This window comes from Dreissena polymorpha, chromosome 9 (genome assembly GCF_020536995.1).
Source record: "Dreissena polymorpha isolate Duluth1 chromosome 9, UMN_Dpol_1.0, whole genome shotgun sequence".
NCBI lineage: Eukaryota > Metazoa > Mollusca > Bivalvia > Myida > Dreissenidae > Dreissena > Dreissena polymorpha.
Genome location: NC_068363.1, coordinates 96,909,996 through 96,937,968, shown reverse-complemented (window position 1 = coordinate 96,937,968; position 27,973 = coordinate 96,909,996). Strand labels below are relative to the sequence as shown.

The 27,973-nt window shown below is 34.7% G+C and overlaps 2 protein-coding genes across 4 annotated transcripts in view; one reads left to right on the top strand and one right to left on the bottom strand.

Moving 5' to 3' along the window:
* Positions 1–287: 287 nt before the first annotated feature.
* Positions 288–25,439, bottom strand: LOC127843569 (uncharacterized). Of its 3 annotated transcripts, XM_052373233.1 has the most exons (18): positions 25,291–25,430; positions 21,881–21,919; positions 17,970–18,169; positions 17,050–17,243; positions 14,603–14,632; positions 11,940–12,056; positions 10,255–10,411; positions 9,584–9,862; positions 7,797–9,063; positions 7,254–7,373; positions 6,581–6,946; positions 6,213–6,295; positions 5,212–5,288; positions 4,610–4,731; positions 4,405–4,496; positions 3,464–3,538; positions 3,219–3,289; positions 288–2,348 (listed from the first exon to the last, which is right to left on the bottom strand). In XM_052373233.1, the coding sequence occupies exons 1-18, from the start codon at positions 25,366–25,368 to the stop codon at positions 2,197–2,199; spliced, it is 3,519 nt and encodes a 1,172-aa protein (XP_052229193.1). In that variant the 5' UTR covers positions 25,369–25,430; the 3' UTR covers positions 288–2,196. The 3 variants fall into 3 exon arrangements, with proteins under 3 accessions (XP_052229193.1, XP_052229196.1, XP_052229195.1); XM_052373236.1 differs by lacking the exon at positions 21,881–21,919 and having other exon boundaries at positions 25,291–25,439; XM_052373235.1 differs by lacking the exon at positions 14,603–14,632.
* Positions 25,440–25,571: 132 nt separating this feature from the next.
* Positions 25,572–27,973, top strand: part of LOC127843573 (tetratricopeptide repeat protein 16-like) — a 41,113-nt gene continuing 38,711 nt past the window's right edge. The window contains 2 exon segments of the mRNA XM_052373243.1: positions 25,572–25,626; positions 27,087–27,318. Coding sequence (XP_052229203.1) covers positions 27,148–27,318 — 171 coding nt within the window. The 5' untranslated portion in view covers positions 25,572–25,626; positions 27,087–27,147.

Here is a 27,973-nt window from a genome sequence, read left to right as displayed (position 1 = left end):
ATTTGTTTGTAAAATATGCTGTGCTAGGCATCATTTCTGTTTATTTGATATTATATGATGTTATGACTGTACATCATTAAGACCTTTTAACAGAGACATAGATAACATATACATCTCTGCTTTCAACAAGCCCTAATTAATAATCTAATGTTTCTTTTAAAGATGCACTTTTATTAGTGCATATACGTGCAAGGTGTTTGAATCCATCGCTACTGATGCAGACAATTATTTCAACTACAGTAGGGAAATTCAAATTATACCAGCAAGTAACTAATACAAAAAACACATGTTATTCCATATTTTATTTTTATGTCCCAATCTACTGTAAGCTAGATAATTGAAAAACCCTATAAAGCATAAATTAATCCGTATCATATGTCTAATGTTCGTATAAATGCATGTTCATTTAATCCTGAAAACTTTAGATAAAATAAAAATACATGCTCACAAAAGACAATACCTTTTACACAAACGGATAACAAAATCTACCAGATAAAATTGTATGAAATGTAAATAAATTTATAATATCACAACATCTATGATTAAGAACTTAAACACTACTCATTATAATAATGAATGATAATGACATCCTTCATAGATTCTCATAACAACAACAAAGTGAAGCTAAATAAATACAAAGAAGAAAAACCATGTTATATTTTGGGCTGAAATTTTAAGATCAAACAGTAAGCAAGTCAGCAAAAACAGTAGCTGAAAGCAACAGCAAATTGCCTTATAGTTCTGCTGTTGACAAATACAAATACAAGCCTTGCAATAACACAGATTTGGGAATAAAGGTACACAAGTATTGTTACTTTTGTATGACACAGGAGTATTGTTTTCTTTATAGCCCATCAGACTATGACAAGAGCAAAATGTATAGTCTGAAAGGTATTTTACAGCCTGCTGCTTGGACTATATGTTTTTGGGAGACTGTGTGAATAAGTGCAGAGAGCTGAAATGGGGAATTGCATTGCATTTTGCATTTATGGTATAAACAAAGAGAAATAACTCTTAAGTGCCTGGCCAGATTTGACTGGTTATTGAACTTGGCCCTAATTTAATGCCAACAACTGTGTGTTTGTTGAAGATTAAATTAAGACTGTAGGAGTTAGAGACAGGAAACAATAAATTACACAATTTTGTGGTGAAAAAAAACTTACATATTTTGTCAGAGGAGCAGGTTTTCTCAAGACAGGTTACAAAATGGCAATTTTAACAAAACTGTTATAACTTCAAAAATCAATGTACACATAATGTTTAAAAAAGCAAAATAACATTTCTGACTAACAAAAATGACTAACAATAACCTGGAAAATACTTTCGAGTGCAAACATAATGTTAATCACTTAAAATGTTAAATAGTACAGACGTCATGGTGCGTGGGTTGCAGATCGGCTTCCAGAGGTCCCAGGTGCAAATCCTGGGAAGGCAATATTTTGCATTCAAGTTTTTTCTTGCTACATTTATTATATTTAGTCAATTCTTCAAAACTTCATAGGTTTGTTTGTAAACATATTTAATGACATTTTTCAAAAATACAAAAATGTGTGAATTAGTCCCTTTAACTAATTAAGTGTTCAATAAATGGTCCTAACACAGAGTGACAACTTTATAACTGAATATTGGATGGAACTTTATAACTGAATATTGGATGGAACTTTATTACTGAATATTGGATGGAACTTTATAACTGAATATTGGATGGAACTTTATAACTAAATATTGGATGGAACTTTATAACTGAGTATTGGATGAATATGAACAAAACCAAATGAGAAATTAAAGAATGAATTTCAATCACTAACCCTATTCTGTGTTTAAAATTAATATATTTTCAAATGCTTTCACCTTCAAAATCAGATAAAAGTGTAATGCCATGCTCTCGTAAAGAATGACATTGACAAGAAAAAATATTGCACTATAACTTGTTTCAAAACTGAAATGGTTACTTACAAGATTAGAAATGATGGACAGAAGGAGCTCTTTTTACTCCATTGTTTATCAAATCTGCAACACACTAACATTCCATCGCTTTCCATACCTTTACATACTGTATCTTTCTCATGCAGTTTTGTCTCTACATTGCTTAAGACTTCTAACCTAATCCTTGACAATATACCATAATCTACTGTTCCTTCTAGGGTTATAAAATCCTTGATCCATTTATTTTTCACCAACTGGTCAAACTTGGATTCATAAAGTAGTCTTGCTTCTCCTCAGTTTCTTTCCTCCCTTTTTACCCTTCCTTTTCTTTAGTTTCTTTTTCTGCTCTTCAGTTAAGGAGGCCAGATATGCACGTCGTTTCTCTGCCTTCTCTTTGAGGAACATGATTTCATTGGCTCGTGCTACAATTTTTGAAACAGTAATAGTATCAGCCTCTTTCTGGGAAAACTGGGCTTACCCGGTAATGCATTAATATATGCGTAAAATGTTGTCTCAAATTAGCCTCTGCAGTCAGCACAGGCTAATCAGGTATGACACTTTTTATATGGTATTTTTCTTGTAAAGGAGGTCTAATCATGACTGACACTTTACGCACATGCATAAAGCTTAGTTTTCCCAGAACGAGGCTGGTACTATTGTCATACTATTCAAAATCACTATTCAGGAAGTACAAGTTAAGCACTTATTTCCAAAAAATTTCAATAATGCTCTTGTTGTGATTTTTAAAGTCCGTATAATATTGTGTATTCACTCTGTGATCTCTGAGTTCTGAATAGCGATTTTTATGCAACTATTTTATTTTTATCTTTAAAGCTGTTTGTACATTTTTTTTGTCATAATTGTCATTTTCTACTGTCTAAATCCCCAAATAATGTTATTGATATATTTTGTGCCCTCTAATTTCCCTATCATGTTCTTTATGCACTTTGTGCTCCCTAATTTCCCAGTTACATTCATTTGATACATTTTATTTATGCATCTGTTCCCAATTGTGCTCCTTATACATTTATTTGTAATGCATGTGTGCAAAGTATCGTCCCAGATTAGACTGTGCAGGCAACACAAGCTAATCAGGGACGACACTTTCTGCCTTAATGGACTTTAATTTTAAAAGTAGTCTGCTCTAACAGAAAATCAAGTCTTTGCAGACACTTTCACACTTTCATTAAGCTCAGTTTCCCAAGAGTGGGGCTTGTATGAACCAATTGACACGCATAGCATATGTGATAGCAAAACTTGGAGTGTTGTGTAAGCAAGGACTGTGAGCCTACCCAAGTTCTTTTCAGCTCTCTGCAGCTGCTTGTACTCCTCTGGAAGCCACGTCTTTGGGTGACTTAGAAGACTGTAATAATTTCATATCAGTTAGTACATTAAGCAGTAGGTTTTTTCAAAGCTTTGGTGACAAAATCTGCTTAAATGTCTACATTTTAACCAGTGTTTTGAGGGAAAAGCATTGAAAAAGCTGATGAAAATATTAATCAATTGAATAGCAGCAACTCCAACAATATAATCTTACGTCAATGAAGGCTTTCTGGGCAGGTCAGCAGATATCTGGTAATACTTGGTCCTCCCTGATGGAGGGTACAGGGCCCTGGAATACAGCGGTATCAACTATTGAAAACAGGGCTTAATGAATGTGTGCAAAGTGTTTTTCCTAATTAGCCTGTGCAGTCCCCACAAGATAATCAGGGAAGACACTTTCTGCCTAGACTGGATTTTCTTTCAGAAGAGACCTCCTTTAAACCAAAGATTTTGTGCGGACAGGCTAATGTTGGATGACAATTTATGCACATATTTGAAGACACATATTCCCAGAGTGAGGTTTTAATGGAACCAACAATATCTGGTGAATATCACTGTTTGAACTAACAATATCAATGTTTGCAAAAATGAAACAATATGATAAAGGAGGGCAGAACATTTGCAAAAGGCCAGGAACAAAAGGCAGGAGAGCGATGCTATAAAGTGGAAGTGTAGAGGGCCATTCTATTCCGCTTTATTTAAATCCCAGAGTTAACACACATCATTAAACTTATCATGATGTTTCTATCGTTTACCCGACCCTTATGCATTAATTTATAAGAACTTACTGTATAACAAAACATTAATGAGATTCCACTGATAAAACGGGGCTTGATGCATATACATAAAGTGTCGTTCTAGATAAGCCTGTGCATTCTGCATAGGCTGATCAGGGACTGGATTTTCATTTAGTTGAGACTTCCTTGAAACGAAAAATACCACGAAAGCGGAAAGTGACAAACATGTTTAGCTTGTGCAAACTGCACAAGCTTATTGGGAGGGCACTTTACAGACATTCATTCAGCACCGTTTTCTCAGAGCGCGTCTCATTTCTTTAGAAGCGATTGAATGTATAAATGTCAAAAGGAAGCTGTCTGAGCATGACATGTTAATGTTATACTTGTGAACATAGATCAATGTCATGTTCAGTGCTACCTCTGCAGAGTGGCAGCAGACACACTGACTCCTTTCTCAGCCAGTTTTCTCTCCAGTTCCTGACATGCAATGTCTTCCTCCGTCTCCTCCTCCTGACAGAAATAGAGCATTTATATTTATACATATATTTATATATGTTTTTATTCAAACAATCGTATAATTTCTGCAAGCTTTACAAATATCATTATGACCAATAAACACTTACAAAGTATGGAGTGTTGCTAGTGATGATGACTGGTTTGGTGAGGGTGACCTTGTGTTTCCCTGACGACGGTCTCTTGGCTCGTAAGCCTGCTGAGCCAGTCCGGGCGTATGATGCGTAGTGCCCTGAGGGTGGAGAAAACAGACATCAGACAGGTACTGACATGTGCAGTTGGTCGAGAGAAAATTATAATGAGCCTCATTCTTTGAAAACTGGGCTTAATGCATGTGCATAAAGTGTTGTCCCAAATAAGCCTGTGCAGTCCACACAGGCTAATCAAGGATGACACTTTCCATCTTAAAAGGATTGTGGCTGAGAAGAGACTTCCTTTAAACAAACAGTACAATCAAAAAAGAAAAAGTCAAGGTCGAGTTGTTCTATAAATTTACTAATTGTTAATGATAACCATGGATGATTTTTAATCGTACATAGCTTTGGTTATTGCTGGTCAATTTATCACTGTCCAAAATTAAAACAAAATTTTAACTTGTGCGACAAATAGTAGCATCAATATTGACGATTAGGCTACAATATAACACAGTGATGAACAGACTACAGCCCATCAGTCAAAGTCCTACATATTTTTTCCTTGAATATAAACATACTATCATTTTTTGCAGCAGAAGTCGACATTGGTCGCTTTCCAACCGGCGTGGTCACTTTCCTAGAATGGCCTTGACAGCTGAAACATTCATTACAGGGTACAAGACAATGACAGCTATCAAACATTCATTGCAAGGTACAAGACAGCTATCAAACATTCATTACAGGGTACAAGTCAGCTATAAAACATTCATGACAGGGTACAGAACAGCTATCAAACATTCAGTACAGGGTACAAGTCAGCTATAAAACATTCATGACAGGGTACAGAACAGCTATCAAACATTCAGTACAGGGTACAAGTCAGCTATAAAACATTCATGACAGGGTACAGAACAGCTATCAAACATTCAGTACAGGGTACAAGTCAGCTATAAAACATTCATGACAGGGTACAGAACAGCTATCAAACATTCATGACAGGGTACAAGTCAGCTATAAAACATTCATGCCAGGGTACAAGGTAGCTATCAAACATTCAGTACAGGGTACAAAACACCTATCAAAAATTCATGACAGGGTACAAGACAGCTATCAAACAATCAGTACTGGTTATAGCACAGCTATCAAACATTCAGTACAGGGTACACAGCACCTATCAAACATTCATGACAGGGTACAAGTCAGCTATCAAACATTTATGACAGGGTACAGGTCAGCTATAAAACATTCAGTACAGGGTACAAAACACCTATCAAACATTCATGACAGGGTACAAAACAGCTATCAAACATTCAGTACAGGGTACAAAACAGACAGTATAGGTATCAGATAACTATGATAAGAACAACTGTTACTACAGTTGTTTGAAGTTATATACTGTAAACATGTATTTACACACATTTGTTTGCCCCCAAATCAGGTTTAAAAACTTGTTGTGAGTTTTACATAGCTATAAAATAGAAATTTTAACTGTACTTACAGGATTTTGATTACAACTTGATACCAATTGGTTTAAGAACTTGGAACAATAACTAAGATTCATGTCTTAGTGAGTACATACGTGTCAATTGAACCAACATGTGCAGACATAGGGCGAGGTTTTCGTTTTTTTGTTTCGGGTGTAGGGTCAGGAACCTCAACATTCTGAATCAATAAAATATTAGGGATTTAGTTGTTTAGAATATAAGCACGCTCATTATTCAGCATAGCATTAGCTATAAATTTGGAAATAAATATCAGGCATGACTTAATGGTAAGCAAGACAGCAAAATCAACTCGAAGGTGTAGTTCAGAGATTTATGAAACCTATAAATTAATTTCAATACTTCAAAAACTTAATTATTTGAACTAATGAAAATCATATGGTCTTAAAAACACATTATTATGGGACAAACAGGGAAGATAAGAGTGTGCAGTGCTTGTAGTTACCTCATTTTTCTCCTCTTCATCCACCAGTGTTTTGGTTCTGTCCAGCAGATTGTCTATGACCCTCTCCCTCTCCTCCTTCTCTCTCTGTGACACCTTCTTACTGACTGACGTCTGCCCCAGGATGTCACTTGGACCGGATATGGACAGTGTCTCAGCCCGACCGGAATGCTGGTCTTCTGATGTCTCAACTGAACAAGACTGCACGTCTCCAGATGTTGACCTTGTCTTAACTGGACTAGACAACTGCTCCCCGGCTGAAGACCTTGCCTGCTTCTCCCGGCGCTCTTGTAGCAGCCTGTCTTTCACCTGCTTGTTTTTGAGCGATGCTGAGACTGGTTTATGAGACACTGGGGCAGATGTGGGCCTCTTAAACAGGGAAGGAACAGTGTCAAGAAGGTAGCCAGGTGCACACCATGAAGGTTTTTAATTGATAGTTATGTCAAAAATGTTTGAATGAATTTTAGCTGTTTTATTTGTTAGCATTTGATTCCTTTTAATTTTTAGATGTGATTTATGAGTCATATTTTATTATTCATCTGCTTCAGTTTTGCATTTCAATTTTTATTAAGTTTATCTCATTTGGCACATTAAGTGTACTTATGTCTAAGGATTGTGTTGCTTTGGACATTTGTGTTAGCGCATTTAAAGATTTTAAAATCATATTATATGATACCTTTGGTTTATTTTCTGTGCCCTCTCTTGGTGAAAGGTCAGTTTCCATGGCAACAAACCCCAGCCTTGACCCTGGTCTGTCATGACCTTCACCTTCTGTGGGCTTCTTGGGTACTGGAGGCTGGCAAGCACATTTTGTGGGTTATTTATATATTCTACATGTACTTTTATTTAGTGTTATTATCTTGTTCTCCAACTAACAAAGTGTAGCATAAAAATACCACGACCAATCATATCATAACTTATCAAATATTAATAATGTAAAAACAATTATCTATAGTATATCACTGTTATTTTTAAAACAATTTCAAAGTATGTTTTTAATTTATATTTAGTTCTTCAGTTAACAAAATATTTAATTTTTAATAGGCTATTTTAAATTATTGCTGATTCAAACCTCTCCCTCTGATTGAGATTCTATTGTTCACATGTAATGAAGAAATGTTAAGTGCAAGTATAAAGCTGTACTGTCAAAGCCATTGTTCAAAATGTGTGAGAAAAAAAGTTAAAATCAATATAAAACTACAACTGGTGTAATGCTAACCTTTGCACTAGAAGGTCTTCTAGCTGGTTTTCTAGAGTTCCACTCATGATTCAAAGTAACTGATTTTTCCATTTCTTTACTAATGACAACATGTGGATCAATAGTACATTTGACTGCTATCTCTTTAGGTTCCATTTCATCAAATTCTATTGTTTTTGTAGTCTTGATAACTGTACCACTTGGTATGTTTTGTTCCTCTCCTCTCAGATCTGTGTCAGCATGAGATAAACTTGAATGTCTTGAAATTTCGTAGTAGTTTTTCTCAGGATCTGATTTGTACACAATTGGAGCACTAACTAAATTAGTTGCAGAAGTTTCATTGGAGTGCTGCTTTAACAACTCTTTATTTGCAACTATATACTGATTTTTGGCCTTCTTCTCAAGTACTGATTTAAGAAATGCATTTGAATCACTTTCATCCATGGACAGTGCTTCCATCATGGTTAAAACATCATCCCTTGTTTTTCTAACTTTCTTTTTGTCACCTTTGGGTTTTTCCTCTACTTTGGGTTCTATTTCCCCATAGTCAACAGTTACTGTAGTTATGGGTTTTGCTGAGCGGTTCAATGGTGCAGATCTAGGCCTGTTCTGCATTGGCTGTTTATTTTGGCCCAGTCCATTTGTTGCAGTCAGATGGTGAACACCACTCTTTTTTAAGTTACTTTGTGAGGGCTGGACACGATTTGCGTCACTGAGTGGTGAGCATTGCTTACCAGAAGGAGGTCTAGGCTGAATGCTTGGTTTGGACTTTGGTGAAAGATTTTCTCTCTCAGAGAATTCTGCTTTACCTGTGCTCAACACTGGTTCAATCCTGTTTTTGATTTCAATAAGATCCACAAAATTGTCAGGTTTATGGTGGCCCTGTTTCTTTTTGCTGTGATGGAGGTCCTCCACTTTTCTGCCCATGTTCCTTGGTGTGATGTTCACTGTAGTCACATCCTCGTTGAATTTGACCCCTGACCTTTCATGTCGACCTTTGTCAGGATTACAATATTTTGCCTTCTTGTCAAATTGTAACCCATTCTCATGTATGATCTCACTTACAAGCTCCTCTGCTTTTTTCTTGCTAGTATTTTCATCCAAGGAAGGACTTTCCTTTCCAGTTGAATAATGATTGCTGTCTGGTTCATTCTGATTGGTTGACTGTTGAAGGTGGGTGGAGCTATTCACTGCAGACTGATTCTGATTGGCTTGGAGATTCCTGTTTGCAGCTATGATACTCTGAAGGTCAAACTGCTGGGAAACTGATTCTGCTTCAGCCAATAATCTTAAAAATAAATAACACAACAGTGTCAGAAGTATTTTTTGCAAATGAAACACCAAACATCTGACCATCAAGATTATGATTTTTTATTTAGTTTTTGTTCAAAGTGTAATGCATCCAAACTAAAAATACTTTCCTTGTGCATGGATAAAATGTTGTAAAGCTTACAATAAAATGCCTGTGCTAATTACTCCAAGAAAAACATAAAAAAACAATGCTAAACTAACTTTGTATCTCATCTTCTCTATTGGAAAATGAGAGAAAATGGGGCTCAATGCATATGCGTATAGTGTCATCCCAGATTAGCCTGTGCAGTCCACACCGACTAATCAGGAAAGACATTTTCTGTCTAAACTTGACTTTTGCTAAGAAAATACTTCATTTAAACAAAAAATACTACTAAAGCGGAAAATGTCATCCCTCATAAACCTAAGCAGACTGGGAGGACATTTAATGCACATGAATGAATCCAGATTTTCCCAGAGCCAGGCCCAGTTCAAGTACACAGAGGTTGTTCAGCTACCTTTCAGTGTCCACCTCATCAATCTCATCATAATCATCATCAGCAGTGGGCAGTTCCAGTCTCAAAGACTCCCGCTGATTGGCTGTCTGTTGACTGGAGGCGTGTCCAGGGGTGGTGTGCTCATTGTGATTGACATATTGATCTGCTAGATTAACAGGTGAAGCTGGAAGAAACAGGTCCTCATCATCAGAGCTTTCATACAAGTCTGCATCATTTTCTGCATGGTCAGTGGAGGTCTTGTAAGGGTCACCAATGTACAGCTCAAATATTCTCTTGGTTCTGAAGTATCATTTCACAATTCTGGTCATTCTATTGACAATATATGTCATGTAAAATAAACTATATGTTTAAACATTGTTTGATAAGTTGTAAATGTTAAATATTTTTGATTATAATGTTTTTACTAGTGAACATATAGTGAGCACATGTATGCAATTGCCTGCAACATTATATTTGAATACTAGTCTACATAGAATTTATATTCTGTATTTTTTTAGATTATAAAATCAAACATACTGTATGTAGGCAATACTGACTTTGAAAACCCATATTTTGCCTATTTAATATTCAAACCAAGAGTAACTAAATAAATAATTATAAGTCTAAAGTTTGAACACTGACTGCCTAATAGGATACAACATTGAGAACATGCGTACACACTGACTACTCACTTTTCAAGTGGTTCTGGTGAGGAGGGCTCAGGTGTGCCATGTGGGGCTGGGGGCACCTCGTGATTGAAGGCTGTGATAGAGGGTCCGCCCATATGACCTTGACCTTGCTCACCATGAAGGTCATCTTCTAATGGCAGCTCCATGGTCCAGCTCTTGCCTGGGAATTTTAAAACAATTTCTTACATACAGTGCAGATGTTTTAAATCATGCTGTTCCATAGAAGAAGATTTTAACAGTTATTTACTGGTACTATGTAAGACTATATAAATCATGTTATCCCTGGGACATGACCTTTAATCTTACATACAGCGCATTTGTTTTAAATCATGCTGTTCCATAGAAGAAGATTTTAACAGTTATTTACCGGTACTATGTAAGACTATATAAATCATGTCATCTCTGGGACATGACCAGTTTTGATCACAGCGGTATGATTTGAACCAACTACAGAGGAACACCAGATGATGATGCACACCAAATATTAAAGCAGTGACCCCTGTGGCTTTAGAAAAGAAGATTTTCGAAGTTTTCATTTATTAAATCTATTTTTTGCTCTTGTGATCTTCATATGTAATTGACCAGATCAATTTAAACAAGGACTGTTTGTAAAACATGCATGCCCCCCATATGGGCTCTCCGTTGTAGTGACAGCCATTGTGTGAATATGTTTTTTGTCACTGTGACCTTGACCTTTGACCTAGTGACCTGAAAATCAATAGGGGTCATCTGCCAGTCATGATCAATGTACCTATGAAGTTTCATGATCCTAGCCATAAGAGTTCTTGAGTTATCGTCCGGACACCATTTTACTATTTCGGGTCATCGTGACCTTGACCTTTGACCTAGTGACCTGAAAATCAATAGGGGTCATCTGCGAGTCATGATCAATCTACCTATCAAGTTTCATGATCCAAGGCCAAAGCGTTCTTGAGTTATCATCCGGAAACCATTTTACTATTTCGGGTCACTGTGACCATGACCTTTGACCTAGTGACCTGAAAATCAATAGGGGTCATCTGCGAGTCATGATCAATCTACCTATCAACTTTCATGATCCTAGGCCTAAGCGTTCTTGAGTTATCATCCGGCAACCATTTTACTATTTCGGGTCACCGTGACCTTGACCTTTGACCTAGTGACCTAAAAATCAATAGGGGTCATCTGCGAGTCATGATCAATCTCGACAGACCGACAGACCGACCGACCGACCGACAGACATGAGCAAAGCAATATACCCCCTCTTCTTCGAAGGGGGGCATAACAACTACCTATGATTATTCCTGTGAAGTTCTGTTAAAATCTGTCAAGGAGTAAGGGAGAAGTCTTTAGAAAAAAAAATTAACACACAAACTCATTTACCCACTTACAGACGACCAACATTCTGGTATCTTAAAAGCTCCTGATGAGCACGTGCTCAGGTGAGCTAAAAATTGATATTGCAATCAGACCAATCATTTCAAGACCAATAAAGACCACTCCTGCCATGATAACCAATGTATTGTTTTACCATTTTGGGAATGGGCCCCAGCTATTGTTGTTTTTATTGTTAACAAATACGTTGAAAGATTGATAATAAGCGCTTTCAATATTATATTTTCTAAGATTCAACTAATACACACTTGGATATTTTTGGTGAAATTTGGAAGTGAGCTGTCTTTGTTAAATAAACCACACTGATAACTTACCATCCGGTGGTCTGTCCGGGTATTTGAGCCCTGCTGGGGGTCCCACCCAGCCCAGCCCATGACTCTGGGGCACACCCTTGGGAGGCCGACCATTCGGGTCATACTTCGCTCCTTTCACTAAAATCAACACAGCAAATAATTCTACAGGTATTATACATGTATGAACCAGGTAACATGTCAAGTTAAGCATTTCAAATGGCATCTGAATTCATTTTTACTAGGGATGGCAAAATTATTTGAATATTCGATTGAATGGTCAGTATTCATATAACAGAATTGATATTCGCATATTCGCTTTTTTTTCAAACTTTATTGCCCTAATATTTAATGACCTGCGAGCCGCTTACTAATTGGCACCCGAAATCATTTGGGATTAACATGTTTGATGTGACATTCTTCGTGTAAAACTGATAACACGGTCCGTATCAGCGTTGACTGCGCAATGCAATATACACACTCTAAGAATGGCCCTGAACTCTTGTTTGCCAATGAGTTGTCAAGTAACGGCTTCAATTGACTGGCAAATAATCATTAAGTTTCTGTGATCACAGTATTAACAGCCATTAATATGTGTGAATTACTCAAATTGCGCATTGCAATATACACACTCTAAGAAAGGGCCCGTACTGTTGTTTTTCAATTAGGTGCCAATTAAGGGCTTCAATTGACTGGCGAATAATAATTTAGTTTCTGTGATCTCAGTTTGAACAGACATTAAAATAGGTGAATTACTTTAATTTAACAAATGATATAAATTCAAAAAGTAAGTTTTTGGTAGAAAACTTCAGAACAATTATTTGTGATAAGGGATGATAATTTACGATACTGAAGCATAAATCGCATTTAAAAGATGCTGTCACCACCGAAAAGCTTTGTCATGTACTTTGCATGCCTTATTGATACATGTATGTTTCTTTATATTAACGTACATGCTATCGTAACTTTCAAATTTCAAATAAAAATATAATTATATGACATGATGTTTTTCCTTCTAATTGTGCCCAATTACAATATCGGTCATAGTATTAGCCTACATCGATACAATTATTCGATAGCAACGTAAATAAACAGCCTCGTATTCAGCAAACAGATATAACTGACCATTGTTTTAATGGAAGTTAACACAGAACAAGTCTCACTATTTTCTGATATATTTCGCTTAATAGGCTTTTTCAAAGTTTGTTTTTTACAATTTAGCTACATTTTCTTTCTATTTCTCAACACAACATTTTTATATTCAATTGTATTTCTGTGTTAATTTATATTTAATATCCCTTCTGGATACGAAACTGAGTAATAAAAATTAAATCAATCCAGCCGTTTTATGCAAATATTCAAATATTTGATTGAATGGATTTGCAAATATTCAAATACCAATATAGATATTTGATGCCATCCCTAATTTTTACTAAAGCTCTACTTCAACTGTGTATGTTGATTTCTAAATGCATCTTTTTATATGGATTTCTGCAATTTCGTTGGTATATTTGGCAATTTTACATGAATGTCAGATATTCAAATAATGTCACTGACTCTTGCATTAAGTAGTCAACATATTGCAGAGATGTTGGTAATTCTTTCTGAAGTCTTGGAAATGAAGAGCTTAGGATTATTGCAATTTCTACATGAAAGAGTTCTCATATAATAATTGCCCATTTAATAATTGTGTTTCGTTATTAAAAGAGTATTCATATATATATTCATATAAAGAATAGCCACCATACTTGTTAAGAATAATTTCTGTTCGTTATCTTATTCAAAATAATTTTATTTCTAGGCTGTTAACAGTTCTCTCCTAACAGCTTTTCCAAAGAGCATGCAAATAAATAAATAAACAAGAAACATGTAACATACACTAAATTAACCCCCCCCCCCCCCACCCCAACAAATGTTCGGACACAGACAAATCCACTAAATATTCTAATAGACAACTAGAGGACCATGGGCCCTATGGTGCTCACCTGAGACCAAAAGGAACTTGAATCTCCTGAAAAAGTGACAATTGAGTCAGGAAGATTTTTGAGCTGACATAACCCAGTTTCAATATCAACCGAGATTCAATTGGGACATATGTGCTGACCAAGTTTCACGAAGACTGGCCAATAAATGTGGCCTCTGGAGTGTTCAAAAGGTAAATGTTTATCGATGGACTACAGACAAAAGGTGATCATAAAAGCTCATCATGAGCACTTTGTGCTAAAGTGAGCTAAAAAGACAAAGGGTAATAATTTAGCTCACATTGGTTGCAGTCAAAATGTCTTTCTTAACTTTTATCTTTAAAATAAAATCATTCTGCTGCAAAAGTTTGAGAAAATCAGGAAAGCATTTAGAGGAGTTGAAAACAACATTTTGGGAGTACATATTCCATTGTAAAAAATGTGGATCAAGGTCATTCAACTGTGAAATTATGCGAGAGATCCACCTAGAGGCTAAAGAGGAATTGAAAATACAAGCTTGTGTAAGGACGTAGAGAGGATGCCTGTACAGGCGGACGGACAGACATGTGCGATGTTTAATGTCAATCGCTGTGCGGAGGAATACAAAGATCACAAAAAGCAAATACTATTAAATGAAAATTACACTGACAACAGCACAGTGTCATGATTTCAAGGTAACTTTCACATAGCATGCAAGAATGATTGACTGTATAACTTGAAACTTACCAATGATATATTTCCTTCTCTGTTTAGTTGCTAGTTTATAGTGAAACATGAGCATATTAGTCTCTGTCCTAAAGCTTTGAATTCGAGGTACACATAGTTTTATTTTTCATGGCTGACATATTGATAACAAAGCAGTAATATACAGTTAGTATGGTCAGACAGAAAAATGTGCCACCGCTGATAATTAATCTATAAAAACTGTTGCATGTGAAACCAATTCCACATAACACAATATATTGATACTATTTTCCACACAGTTATCATGTTGCTAAGAGGAAACAACTTTAATTAATACTAGTTATTATTTCAAAAATGTGTTTATAATATATAAGTGATTTAAAATATGCTTAAAACATGGGAAAACTGTGTTCAATAATATCTTTTAAATGTAAAATTGTCTTAGATGTAAAATTTATTTACTAACTTCTAAAGAAAATGTGTGTCAACAAACATATAAAACACATCCCTGACTACAAATATAACCACAGTTACTAAAAAACACTAGAATGTTTACAGAATGTATACCTATAGACACATTACACCTAAGCACTACATTTCTTATAATTAAATTGTTAAGAAGCACCACCTTAGGACTGGGTTCAACTTAAACCATGGTATCTACTTGTCTCAAGTGAAACTCTCTATCTGGACCATCCAACTAAGAGGCCATAAATTACATCCACTTCACACAAATAGTAAACTAAACTTGAATATTAAAATATGCCCTCACAAGTACTCCAAACCTCCACCTTTCAACATTTTACTTAACATAAAGTCATAAAGATTTGAAACTAATGACACTCTGCAGCTGTAAATTTCAATAATTTCACCAATCTTTCATCAGGGTATTAGCATTGTCATCATGCCATGGGACATTTGGTAGACATTGGGCACCACAATTTGATTACATGATTTAAATGAATACCAGCAGTTCACCTTTATTTAGATATTTTCTTAATTAAGACCATCAGCTAGCTGTTTTCATGAACACTGTGTATTGGACAAACAAAGGTGCATACAGACACTTGAAACTATTGAAATTAAATCATATCACTATTTGTCAATAAACTAAAAGCTAGTACAATTATGAAAAAGGAAAAACAAAATACCCCACTTGATCCAGATTAAAACTATGCCTAGATATTTTTTTGATAAACATTCTGAACAAGATTCTTCCAATCATAATGGCGGCTAAGACAAACAAGGTTCACAAAAGCTCACTTTGTGCCTGTGGTGAGCTTAAAATAGCTGTCTATTTTCTTGATACATAAGCATTTTTCTTGATACATAGGCAAATTCATATCTTTACTAGTCCATTCACCCATGGCCATTCTCAAGTTTGAGTTACATGCAACAAAAAATCCATCTGCATAATTAGACATGGGCAAGAGTTAGTATGTATCAATCTATTTAATAATAAAGATATATCATAGCCAAATCCATTCATTACCCTTTGAATAATTAAATTAAAGGAACAGCCTTAACTACCAGCAGGAGATTAAATCAAATTTAACCCATCTTAAGCAATATCCTAACACATATCCACTCTACAACACAGCTGTTTTGCAGAGACAGGTGAAAACACAGGAGATACTTATTGGTCGACTCCTTTCTACCATCTTGATTATAAATTTCAAATGAAAATAACAGACCAAAGTAGTATAGAAGTCAGGTCAAGCAACTCAACTGTACCTCGCTCTGGGAAAATGGGGCTTAATGCATGAGTCCCAGATTAACATGTACAGTACACATAGGCTAATCAGGGAGGACACTCTCTGCTTTTTCGTTTGAAGGAAGTCTCTTCTTAGTAAAAATCAAGCTTCTGCAGAAAGTGTCATCCCTGATTAGCCTGTGTGGATTGCAAAAAAAGGCTAAACTGGGACAACACTTAACCTCGTTTTACCAAAGCGAGGCTCAATTTGTTATAGTGCAAGTAACAATGACTAACACATACAGGTCAACTGATATACAAAACCAATGGTCATTTAGAGATTTAGACCTTTAATATAATACGATAGTTAATGGAGAGTATTAAGGGGGTTGAGGTAGTTTTGTATTCAAAGAATATTTAAACCCATTTCCCAGTTAATTGGCTTTTATTGGATACTTGGATATTTAACTGCATGTTTCCATACGCAATATACTATTCTGAAAATTTCCAAAAATGATGCAAAACTAATTGCATCAATTTAGAGAAGTGTAAAGCATTTGTGAACTTAATTAGAATTAATAGAAATAAGAACATTATAAGCTAAAATGCTAAAATAATTTAATTAACAGTCATCTAAGATGCTTCAAGCTGGCTAGTTAATAAACTTAGTTGAGATTGTATGCCCACACACATAATCACAAAATTTTCACTATCGGATTTAAACAATTATTTAGCGAATATTGTTCTCATGGATGCCTGCCGCCAGGGGTTTTACATAATTTATTACATAACTTACCACCAAATAAGTTTTCTGACACAATCCCATCTTCCACAGTTGCCTTGGCACTCTGGGGCCGTGGCCTCTTCCCGCTCGGTGGGCGGAGTCTGCCGTTACTATATTTAGCACTGGCTGGTCGCAAAGGCTTGGGCAGGGCTGGTGTAGCAGACGTATACTGGTTGATAAGTTCCGGCACAGAATGGTTGCTTCCCCTGGATTGACAATCAGATATATTGTTCTTCATTGTTGAGGTAATTGAAACATGCAAGAAGAAAGAGTAAATATAAACCTGATGGCAATAATGTAGTAAGAAAGAGTAAATATAAACCTAAGTTACCACATGTACATGTAGCTGAATAGTAGATATATTTAATTATCTAATGCACATATATCCTTGGTGAATTACAAAGTATCAAACAGTTTTGTACAAGTTAGAAGTTAGCATTTATAGCAAAGATAATACCAATAAAGAAACAGAAATGTGTCTAAAAAATTTTACCATGGTAAATTTACTCACATTTACAATTTCTAAACCATGCAAACGATAACAAAAGGTAAACAAAGTGAAGTATGGTCAACTTTCTTCATATATATATATATATATATATATATATATATATATATATATATATATATATATATATATTTATATATGCTATCATAGTTTCTATTATAGCATATATATAAAAATTAAAAAAATTAAAAAATACTACTATGGGCTTCCCTGCTGTGATGCAGTCCTCCCAGGCTAATCAGGGACCACACTTTCAGCATAAACTGGATTTTCGCTAAGAAGACATTTCCTTAATAATTCCATTTAACCGGAAAATATCATTTCTGATTAGCCTGTGCAGACTGCACACGCTAATCTATGACAACACTTTAAAAACATGTATTAAACCCCATTTTCCCAGAAGGAAGCTCAAATGCATCATTACCATGCCTTCAAAGCCCTGCTTGAGTCACTATTATTGTTCAACTCTGGCCCAGTCCCCTCCCCTAAATTGACATCCTTGGGTTTCCTCTGTGAAAGGTTGGTGGCCTTCAGATCCTGGGGATCGGCCAAACCAAAGTTGTACACACTAGGTTTCACTTTGTCTAAATTTGCCAAGGTCACAGAAGCCGTGTTCAGCCAAGTCTGAAAATTACACTAAATAATGTGAATATTTGAATTTGTTGGACTTAATGTTCATTTTATGTTATTCCAGACCCAATTAAATAAGAAACAAAACACATTTACAGTAAAGCAGTCTATATTCATTAAACTGATTCACTTATTTTATATTTTTAAATATTGCCGTGAGGTCATTCCATTGTTCATTACTTTAAATTTAATATCGGACATTTGGCCGTCCAATACAGGGATTGTTTTTGTAATTTTATCAACAATTGACAGCACGCGCAAAGTGGAAATTAGGAAAAACACAACTGGCAATGTTTCAAGTAAGATATAAGCCTCAAACTGCTCATAATGTAAAGTATTGAACATACATGTACTTCCTTTTTGTCTTTGTTGGCAATAAAAACTCAAACCGTTGCTTATGAATGGGACAATGTAAAACAAAAGCTAATCAATGCATAATTACATTGTATAGACTGGGACATGGTTTGATGTTTAGGTATTACAAAGTGTTCAATTATAATACATTACAATTGTTTTTATTACTGATAAATAACTAAACTTTAGCAACAAAGTACTCACACATAAGCATATTATTAAAGGTAAGAAGCATGTGCAAATTTCCTTTAACAAGAATATCAGTGAAACTGATGGATGCTCCCCGATGATGTGCTTTGTCAATGTTTGTGTTAATAAACACCTAAAAAAGCTATTATTAGCCTTGGTAACCTTGACCCAGTGACCTCAAACCTCATCAAAAGGTAGAGGTCCATGCAAGGTACCTACATGCCAAGTATGAAAGCGATTGGTAAAGTATTGAAGGGGCTATGAGAAACGGTAGCAAAAGTGTGGCGGAAGGAAGTCTATTATTAGCCTCGATGACCTTGACCTTGACCCCAGTGACCTCAAACCTCATCGAAAGGTAGAGGTCAATGCAAGGTACCTACATGCCAAATATGAAAGCGATTGGTAAAGTATAGAAGGCGCTATGAGAAATGGTAGCAAAAGTGTGACGGAAGGAAGTCTATTATTAGCCTCGGTGAGCTTGACCTTAACCACAGTGACCTCAAACCAAATCAAAAGGTAGAGATCCATGCAAGGTACCTACATGCCAAATATGAATGCGATTGGTTAGGTATTGAATGCGCTATGAGAAACGGTAGCAAAAGTCTGATGGAAGTAAGGAAGTAAGTTAGGAAGGACAAACTGGCAACTATATGCTCCGCCGAAATTTATTTCAGGGAGCATAATAAAAAATGCAATAAACCACTCACACAGCTGGTATGTAGCAAAACACTGTGCACTACAATACAATCAATACTTTTCATGAGAAACTACAGGTATATAGCAAAACAACAAAAAATAAGGTTTTTTGTTTCACATACACGCCTGACCCCGGTTGGTGCTAAAGACAAGATCAAGGTAAAGGTTGGGTGATATGGATTGAGAATTGTTCTGGAAAAACTGGGCTTAATGCATGTGCGTTAAGTGTCATCATAGACTTTCAGCTTACACCGGATTTTATATTAGAAGACAATTCATTTTAACAACAAAATTACATCAAATAGAAAAGTGTTGTTCCTGATAAAGGCTTATCTGGGTGTACATTTTACACACATACATTAAGCCCTATTTTCCCAGAACCCAGCTTGATTGTAAGCAACAACTGTATAAGTATAAAAATTTGCAACCAGCAATGTTGGTCGTATTTGAAACTTAAAAATCTACTCAAGCTGTCATGTAAGGATGGAAAGATAGACTTTCAAATGAATGGATACTTGAGTGAATGCGTCATTACTAACTCTAATGCCATTTTAGTCACCTAAGGGGACTAAATTAAATGCATAAGGGACTTTTTTCTTACAATGCTTAGTATACTTATGTGACATTTTTAGACTTTTATGAATCTATTGGATTGTTCAAAAGGACAGATGCACTGACAGAAGAATCACTACAGGTATCTGCCTTACTGAATCAAGATGATGGGGACACAAACATTTGAGGCATTGCTTTATTGAATGTTACAGAAACTGGTGACTACACAAACCTGCATAACTAGCTAAGAGAAGGTGTAAACTACAGTATATAGCACAAAACGATGAAAACAAGAGGGCTTATAATGGCCCTGAAGCGCTCATCTGAGTTTGAGGTAAACCAATCATTAAACCTTGATGACTGTTCGGACACACCTGACTTGGCTATCATCCAGATTGAGTCATAAATGTTGCCTCTATAGTGACAACATTTTTCGAAGATTTATCATGTGACCTAGTATTCTGATGCATGTGACCCAGATTTTAACTCTGCCGAGATATTGTAAAGACCCTGATCATATGTTGTCTAGATTGAGTCATAAATGGTAACAAAAGGCTTTTCTAAGATAAGACCTGGTGACCTAAATTTCTGAAACACATGACCCAAAATTAACCTACACTAAGATATTGTCAAGTATAATCATGATTGAGTCATGAATGTGGCCTTTTCAGTGATGAAAAGGTTAGAATTTGACCTTATGACCTTCTTTTGTACACATGTGACCCTGATTAAAACTCTGCCTTGATTTTCTCAAGATAAACATTCTAAAACAACAACTAATTTCCATCTAGATTGAATTAAAAATGTGGAATCTAAAGAGGCAACAAAGTTTTTCTAAGATTTCACCAGGTGACCTAGTTTTTGGGAAGTATGTAACCCACATTCAAACTCAGCCTTGATATTGTCAAAATAAACATTCTGATTAAGAATCCTAAATATTGCTTCTTCAGTGATAACAATGTTTTTTCTCTTATTCGACCTGGTGACCTAGTTTTTGGATGAACATCACCAGGATTCAAACTTGACCTATATATTGTCAAGGTTAACATACTTACCAAGTATCATCCAGATTGAGTCATAAAAGTGGCCTCTAGAGTGTAAACAAGGTTTTTACATATTTTACCAGGTGACTTTTTGATTATATGTGACCCAGATTTGATTTCAGCCTATTATATTTTCAAGGTAAACCTTGTGGGCAAGTTTTATAAAGATTTGGCACAAAATGTGTCCTCTAGTGCAATAACAAGTTAAGAGTTGATGCCACACAACACACAACTGACGCCAAACATAGGGCGATAACAATAGCTCATCACGAGCACTTAGTGTTAAGGTGAGCTGAACAAATAAAATATCGTTTACACTGCTAAATTCTTTTGTATATCTGGAAATGGTTGTTGTATATTGGCCAAGTAAAAAAGTATAATGGAGTAGATGATTTCAATATGCTAATATCCATGAAGGTAGTTGGTAATATTGTAAAAGGGCATCTGTGTAGCATACAATATGAAAATAAAAAAATATTATTGTCAACCTCCAAGTTGTCAATTTAAATAACCTTTTGCCATATTAAAAAATGATTTTTTTTAAAAGGCTGCCAGAATCCTTTGTCATAATAACATAATCCAAATTATTACAAAAATCAAGTATTCTATGAGTATATATCGGTGGAGTGGCTTGTGTTATATCTTATTACACAAGAGGCGGATCCTCAAGTGTGATATGAATAAGTGCTAGCCACAAAACTGATTACATACTTACAACTTGCTTACATAGTACACTTTATAGTTTTGTTTTGTAAAGAGATCTTTTCATTTATTTAATATAAACACAGTGTATATACATATGTACACTGGAAAGGAGGTTGACAATACATATCTGGCACAAAACAAATGATATAAACCTTAAGAAAATTACCTCTTTCTTTTCCTCTACATTCACACGCTTTAATTTCAACTAAATTTTAAAAACAAAAGACATTTAATGAACAGTTACACTCAAAGACAAGAAAATAAATAAAACAAAAGATGTTGGAGGACAGTGCTCTTGACTTTTCTTGTTCTTGTAAGAGACACATAAACCTTGATTGTGAGTAGACAGTATTTTTCTATTATATATATTTACAATTTTTTGATGATTGTGGCAGCTTTTCATCGGATCATTTTACTAATTTTATATGAATCAGTCTTTTGCACATATGTGAAAAAAAATTGACACATAGCAATATTATCTACTATAATTTAATGTGTCCATCAAAGAATAAACATATTATTACGTAGGTACACAACACAGGTGGTTAGCGTGTGGCTATGATATTAATTAGTGAAAACATCATTTTGAATGATAAATAATCATATTATAACGAAAAATTAAATTTTATGAAAAAAATTCACTATCAAATATATATATAACAAGGTAAGCAACTCAAAATCACCCCAAAACGCAGAAATGAATTTCCTTTCTGGAAATGAATATGTCTTGCAATATAATTACAAATTCTGGGCCAACTTTTAAGAAATAACACGATACACAACTCCCATGACCCAGTTGACAATGATTATGCAGTCTTTATGAATGAAATCTCCAGTTGTATAGACACACCTCCGCATTGGACCAATGAAATCACTGGTGTGTTTAAATGTCAGTTAGTTGAAATGTATGTAAACAAAGGTTTCAAACGGCGCTGGACAGTTAGTCTTGATGCATAATGTAACGACAAGAACAGTAATAATGTTTTTTCATACGTTTTATTGAATTATGGTATCGAGGTACATGAACTTTGTAGGGAAGATGCCCTTTACTCAGTGAAGATTTCAGTCTTAAAGACTGCATGATCATTGTCAACTGGGTCATGCGAGTTGTGTATCGTGTTATTTCTTAAAAGTTGACCCAGCATTTGTAAAAATATTGCAAGAAATATACATTTTCAGAAAGGAAATTTATTTCTGCGTTGAATAATACCGAGATCGTGAAAATCGCTGCACAATTGATGAAGATATGGCTGTCCAAAGCGATGCACCCCGTTTTGGGGTGATTTTGAGTTGCATACCTTGTTATATATATATATTTGATAGTGAATTTTTTTTTTCAGAAAAGTTCATGTTTCGTTATAATATGATTATTTATCATTCAAAATGATGTTTTCACTAATTAATATCATGGCCACACGCTAACCACCTGTGGTACACAAAACATAATATATTCAACAGACATAATAACTGTAATTACTTAAAAATAAATAATTTTTTATCTTTTCCGAACATTTAGATACAAAAAATATTTTTAAAGTACAGGTGTCCGAAATTGAAGAGACAAAAAATTAAGGTGTCCAAAAATTAAGAGAAACTTTCAAAATATTGCATGGATGAAAGCATTCAGGTATGCAATGTTTATAGCGTCCATTGTATCAACAACTAATAGCACGTGCTTGTAAAATATTACACTGTATAGAATAAATTTCTTTTATATATGTTTGCATTATATTTACAAATGCTGTTGGGTGAAACCAGTGTTTTATACTGGTACGTATGGTTATTTACCAAATATCGCAAATGTAATGGTCCATAGTCCTCAGGCATTCATCGGCAAGGTTTTATGACCTTAATCCGATCGTAAAAACGCATGATCCAAGTGCCATCAGATAAGCAAAATGGGGCGTAAATCTGGTAAAATAGCGCAGTAAAATGCACTGTCAAAAAATTTAGAGTCATGAATTATGGAGGAAATCCTGTATGTCTGAAGTCACAAAATATAATTATTTTGGCTGAAAAATGGGTTGTCTGAAAATTTAGAGTGCCTGAAAACTTAAAGTTATTATGCACATATTGATGAGTTTTGAACTTTTCTACTTTTTAGAAGGTCAATATACACATGCATGTCAATTATGCGGGTAAAATTTAAGTAAAATGCATTTTCTGATCATCAAACCCCAAAGTGCTGGGTCAAATGAAAGTATGCGACAGAGTTTTAACTAATATTTGCAATAGAGCAAATCTATACCACAATGTGATATACCGTTTGAAAGTACCATGGTTTTATTGATATACTGGTAAAAGTGTTGCACCCCTAGTTCTGACTTCCATAACTTTAAAAAAAGCTTTTTATGTTTACTGACCTACCGCGTAAACTTCTAGTCACCACTTAGTCTTATTTAAAAGACGCGCAAATAATTTAGACATACTTTTTATATGGGATAAATTCTTTGGAAGTCTTATGTGTTGGAAACCAGAAAGTTTAAATTTTATCAATTTGCGTAAAATTGCAAAATAACATTACCAACTCATTCAGTTTTAGTTCAGAAGTCCATTTTTACCTCAAATATCGTCGAATTGTAGTTAGAAAGGCATATATTCTTCAGTTAAACTTTCTGCTTAAATCGCAACAATATCACTGACCTCTTACCATACCATAGTATTATGAAACAGATTTAAATATCAACCAATCAGAAGAAGGCATTACGGTGTAACATGTACACGTAATTTTACTTAACATGAGCTTTTAACACCGACTTTTACCTAACTAGATCTAGTATGCTCATCTATGTTGATTTAATAAGCATATGTTCAAAACAGATGTGGTGCAGTTTGTATTCACTCTTCTAAGTTTCAGCAACTTTTTATGCATGTCTTTTTCGCACCTCTGTCTGTGTTGTTTTATGTACTTACATTCTACGTTACATAGGACGGTATACTGTACGATCTGTATCAATATTATTTATGTACAGTATAAAATTTATTCCACATTTAAACCAGATGCTTTACATCGAGGCCGTGTTATCGATTTATATCTACACAGCAAGCGAATCGAGAGATATTGAAAATTCGAATAGTGGTTGGATTTAAATTGCTCAGGCGTGCAAAATTCAAAGTGTCATTACATAATTTTTACAGAACATTATCGTGAAATGAATTATCTACACAGGTATGTAAATATTATTGCAATCCGTTGATATTAAGTGTCTGATATCTGGGCTTGAATGTTGCGCACAAAATCCTTGCGCAACAATAAAGACAAAGAAGGAAAAATGTCCACCATTGTTTGAATGCCTCACCAGTTGTACGCTCCAAATATTACCAATATAAAAAGTAGCTTAATACTTGAGAGCGTCAACAAGTTGGACTAGTCACCACTATAAAACCTGTTTGCTGAAGTTTCTTTAGGTAAAGGAAGTATAGCTACCACAATTTGGGTTTTACTCTATAAATCATATACATAGTCATACAGGACTTTGAACAGGGCCTGACTTGTCATTGCAATGAATCCTTCAATGATTGAAAGAGTCAAGTCGTTTGCCATTTATGTATGATCTTTGTGCGGATTCTAAATACCTTCTTGGTCACTGCCCTGATTTGATCGCATTCATCAACCGCTTCATCCTCAATAAAGGTGTCATAATGGAAATCCATTTTAAAATGCTAGATATTACGATTATTGTCATAAACTGCAATGAAAACTGTTTTGTCCGCCATGTTAGTTTACATTCGCTACCTACGAGCTACCGGGAAAGTTTATTTTTGATTGGTTTAAAATTCCCAAAATACTGGGTTTTTTCCTGTTTTGACCAATCAAAATCTATGTATTAAATCCGTTATTGCCATATTTGACACATGCGCGTTTCTAATGGTTATATGTAAACAATATGGCGGACTTGGGATGAAACTTATGTAGGTTTAGCTATGTTTGCTAAATAACTCATTTAACATAACATTGTTTTCCAATGCGTGACATAAGTGAATCCAATTATACCAAAATGACAATTTTCTACATAAAGCAAGGTTACATTAATGTAGCAGGATCATAACTTATTCAACTTTTTGTTTGATTCACTAAGATTAGTTTTAACTTGCTATTTAATTTTGTAAAAACAAACTGTTCGTAACTTTGCCATTAAAGTGATATTATGGGCATCTAACAGATTATAGGTGTCTATTGCAACTGTTGTTTATTTTTGGTGTTTTCACTTCATATACACTTAAATTTGTTAATCAACATACTAAAACAATATCCCGGAAAGAGAAAAATAATGAATTTGAATATCAACCGTACTTCTGTTTGACAACTGATCACGCATGAACAATGTGAACCTAAATTTAATTTTAGTGCAGATTTGTTCATACGACACAAAGACACCATTTTGTTTTACGGATCATTTCGGCTTACAGGACTGGGTGGGTCACGTAAGATATATAATATAAACTATATTTTTATAAACAACTGGTAGCAAGATGAGTTGCAGATAATTGGTCAGTAACCACATTTTGACTTACTCTTTTGACCTGTTAATTCTTTTCAGCTCAAGTCAACAGTAAAAAATGCCCATAATATCACTTTAAAGCCTTTTTTGTTGAAACATGTAAACATGTATTTCAAATTTTTACATGTAATTTTAGTACACTTTAAACATACTTTTAAAGCGAATAAACACATAAAAACAATAATGATCTAGCATTATGTATTATTCAGCAAATATATTCATAGAAGTGTTAAAGTATGTCCCATAATAAACATAAACAGGCAGTTTTTACACCTACAGCTATGCACCAAAAACACTCAATGTTGTCCATAAAACCAGATTGACTTGGGGTTGTTTACATGCTCCCATTAGAGATTATATCCAATGGAAATGGAACCAGAATTTCGAAAAGTTACTGGTTATAATGTTTATCATTTTTAGTATTATTTCTCTATATTTTATTCACATTTTTTGTGACCAAGAACAAACAGTACTCACAAAATTACTTTGAAACAAAAGTATTAAAATTCGAGTATTATATTGCTGTTTAAGTGTTGTCGCAAAGTCTACAAAATTTGTCGGAATGGCAAAAAAATGTGGCGAACAATTACAATATCTGACAAACTTGTGTGCTCTTTGACACAAAATTTACTATAACATAATTACTTCTGTCATAGCACATTTTCATGATATAAATGTCCTTCCAAATTCATATGGTAATTATGGAGTACATTGAGATAGTCATTTAAAATTTGGAAAGGATAAGAAAAATTTAATTATATTGCAAACACTCTTCAAGTTTCATATTTTTCTAAATCTATATACATGTATTAAGTTTCACATTTAAAAAAAAAAAAAAACTTAAACAAAAAAATAAACTGTGTATTTCAGAATGAAGGAATAAGCTGAAGCTGATTAGCAATGTAGATAAGAAAGTAAACTAAAACACACGATGACGGAGGCGACATCAGAGACCCCTGAGTCTGGTCTGGACATGCTAGACGGTCTGGAGAGGGAGGAGCTGAGTGAAACACCAAACCCCATTAAGAGAGACGACAGCTTCATGAGCAAGGGCTCCGAAGAAGGGCTCATTGATGGCGTGTTTGATGTAAAACTCTCAGAGGTAAGCCTGCTGGTGTTTTTTTCATCTAATACCACATGTGATCAAATATCTTTTAGAAACTGCTTTTCAGGGGTTGTGGACATATTTCAATTACATGTATTCACTTGTCCACATACAGTTTTAATACTTGTCCTTAACCTTTTCCCCCATAAGAAGCAAAGTGAAATGGCTTTTGCAACTAGCCTAAAACCAGAACAGCCTGCGAGTAACTCGCAGTCTGTTCAGGTTTTATGCTGTTTGCTGCTCATCAATAACTAAGTGTTGGAATCGAAAACTTTGAAAGTTGGACTAAGTAAGAAAGATTTTTAATTAAATTTAACTTTCTATCGAATACAAATGCGTCAAAATACATATCTAAGTGGTAAAGGGTTAAGCAAATATTACTTGTCCAAATTGTGTCTTGTAAATATGTGCATGAAATGGGTCAGTGTAGACTTGTTTGTACCTTCAGATTTGATCAGTTGTTAAAAAGGAGTGGAAATCCAGATAAGAACTTTTTGTTAATCAATAAAATGCCTCGTCCAACTTTTAAAGTAAATTGTAATAGTTTCTGTTATCAGCTTACATTGCATGTGCCCCTTTATGACGTCCTTGCATGGTTTTTTTTCTATCAAATTCTTTCTTAACAATCCTGCTTTAACAACCCTTCAAGTCA

Bases quoted from the DNA above. Each gene is read 5' to 3' on its own strand.
- LOC127843569 (XM_052373233.1), bottom strand. From the start codon at position 25,368: ATGGATTTCCATTATGACACCTTTATTGAGGATGAAGCGGTTGATGAA. The intron at 7,374-7,796 runs GTTAGCATTACA...TGTGCTTGCCAG, and splicing joins GAAGACCTTCTAGTGCAAAG to CCTCCAGTACCCAAGAAGCC. The intron at 6,947-7,253 runs GTATCATATAAT...TCCCTGTTTAAG, and splicing joins GCACAGAAAATAAACCAAAG to AGGCCCACATCTGCCCCAGT.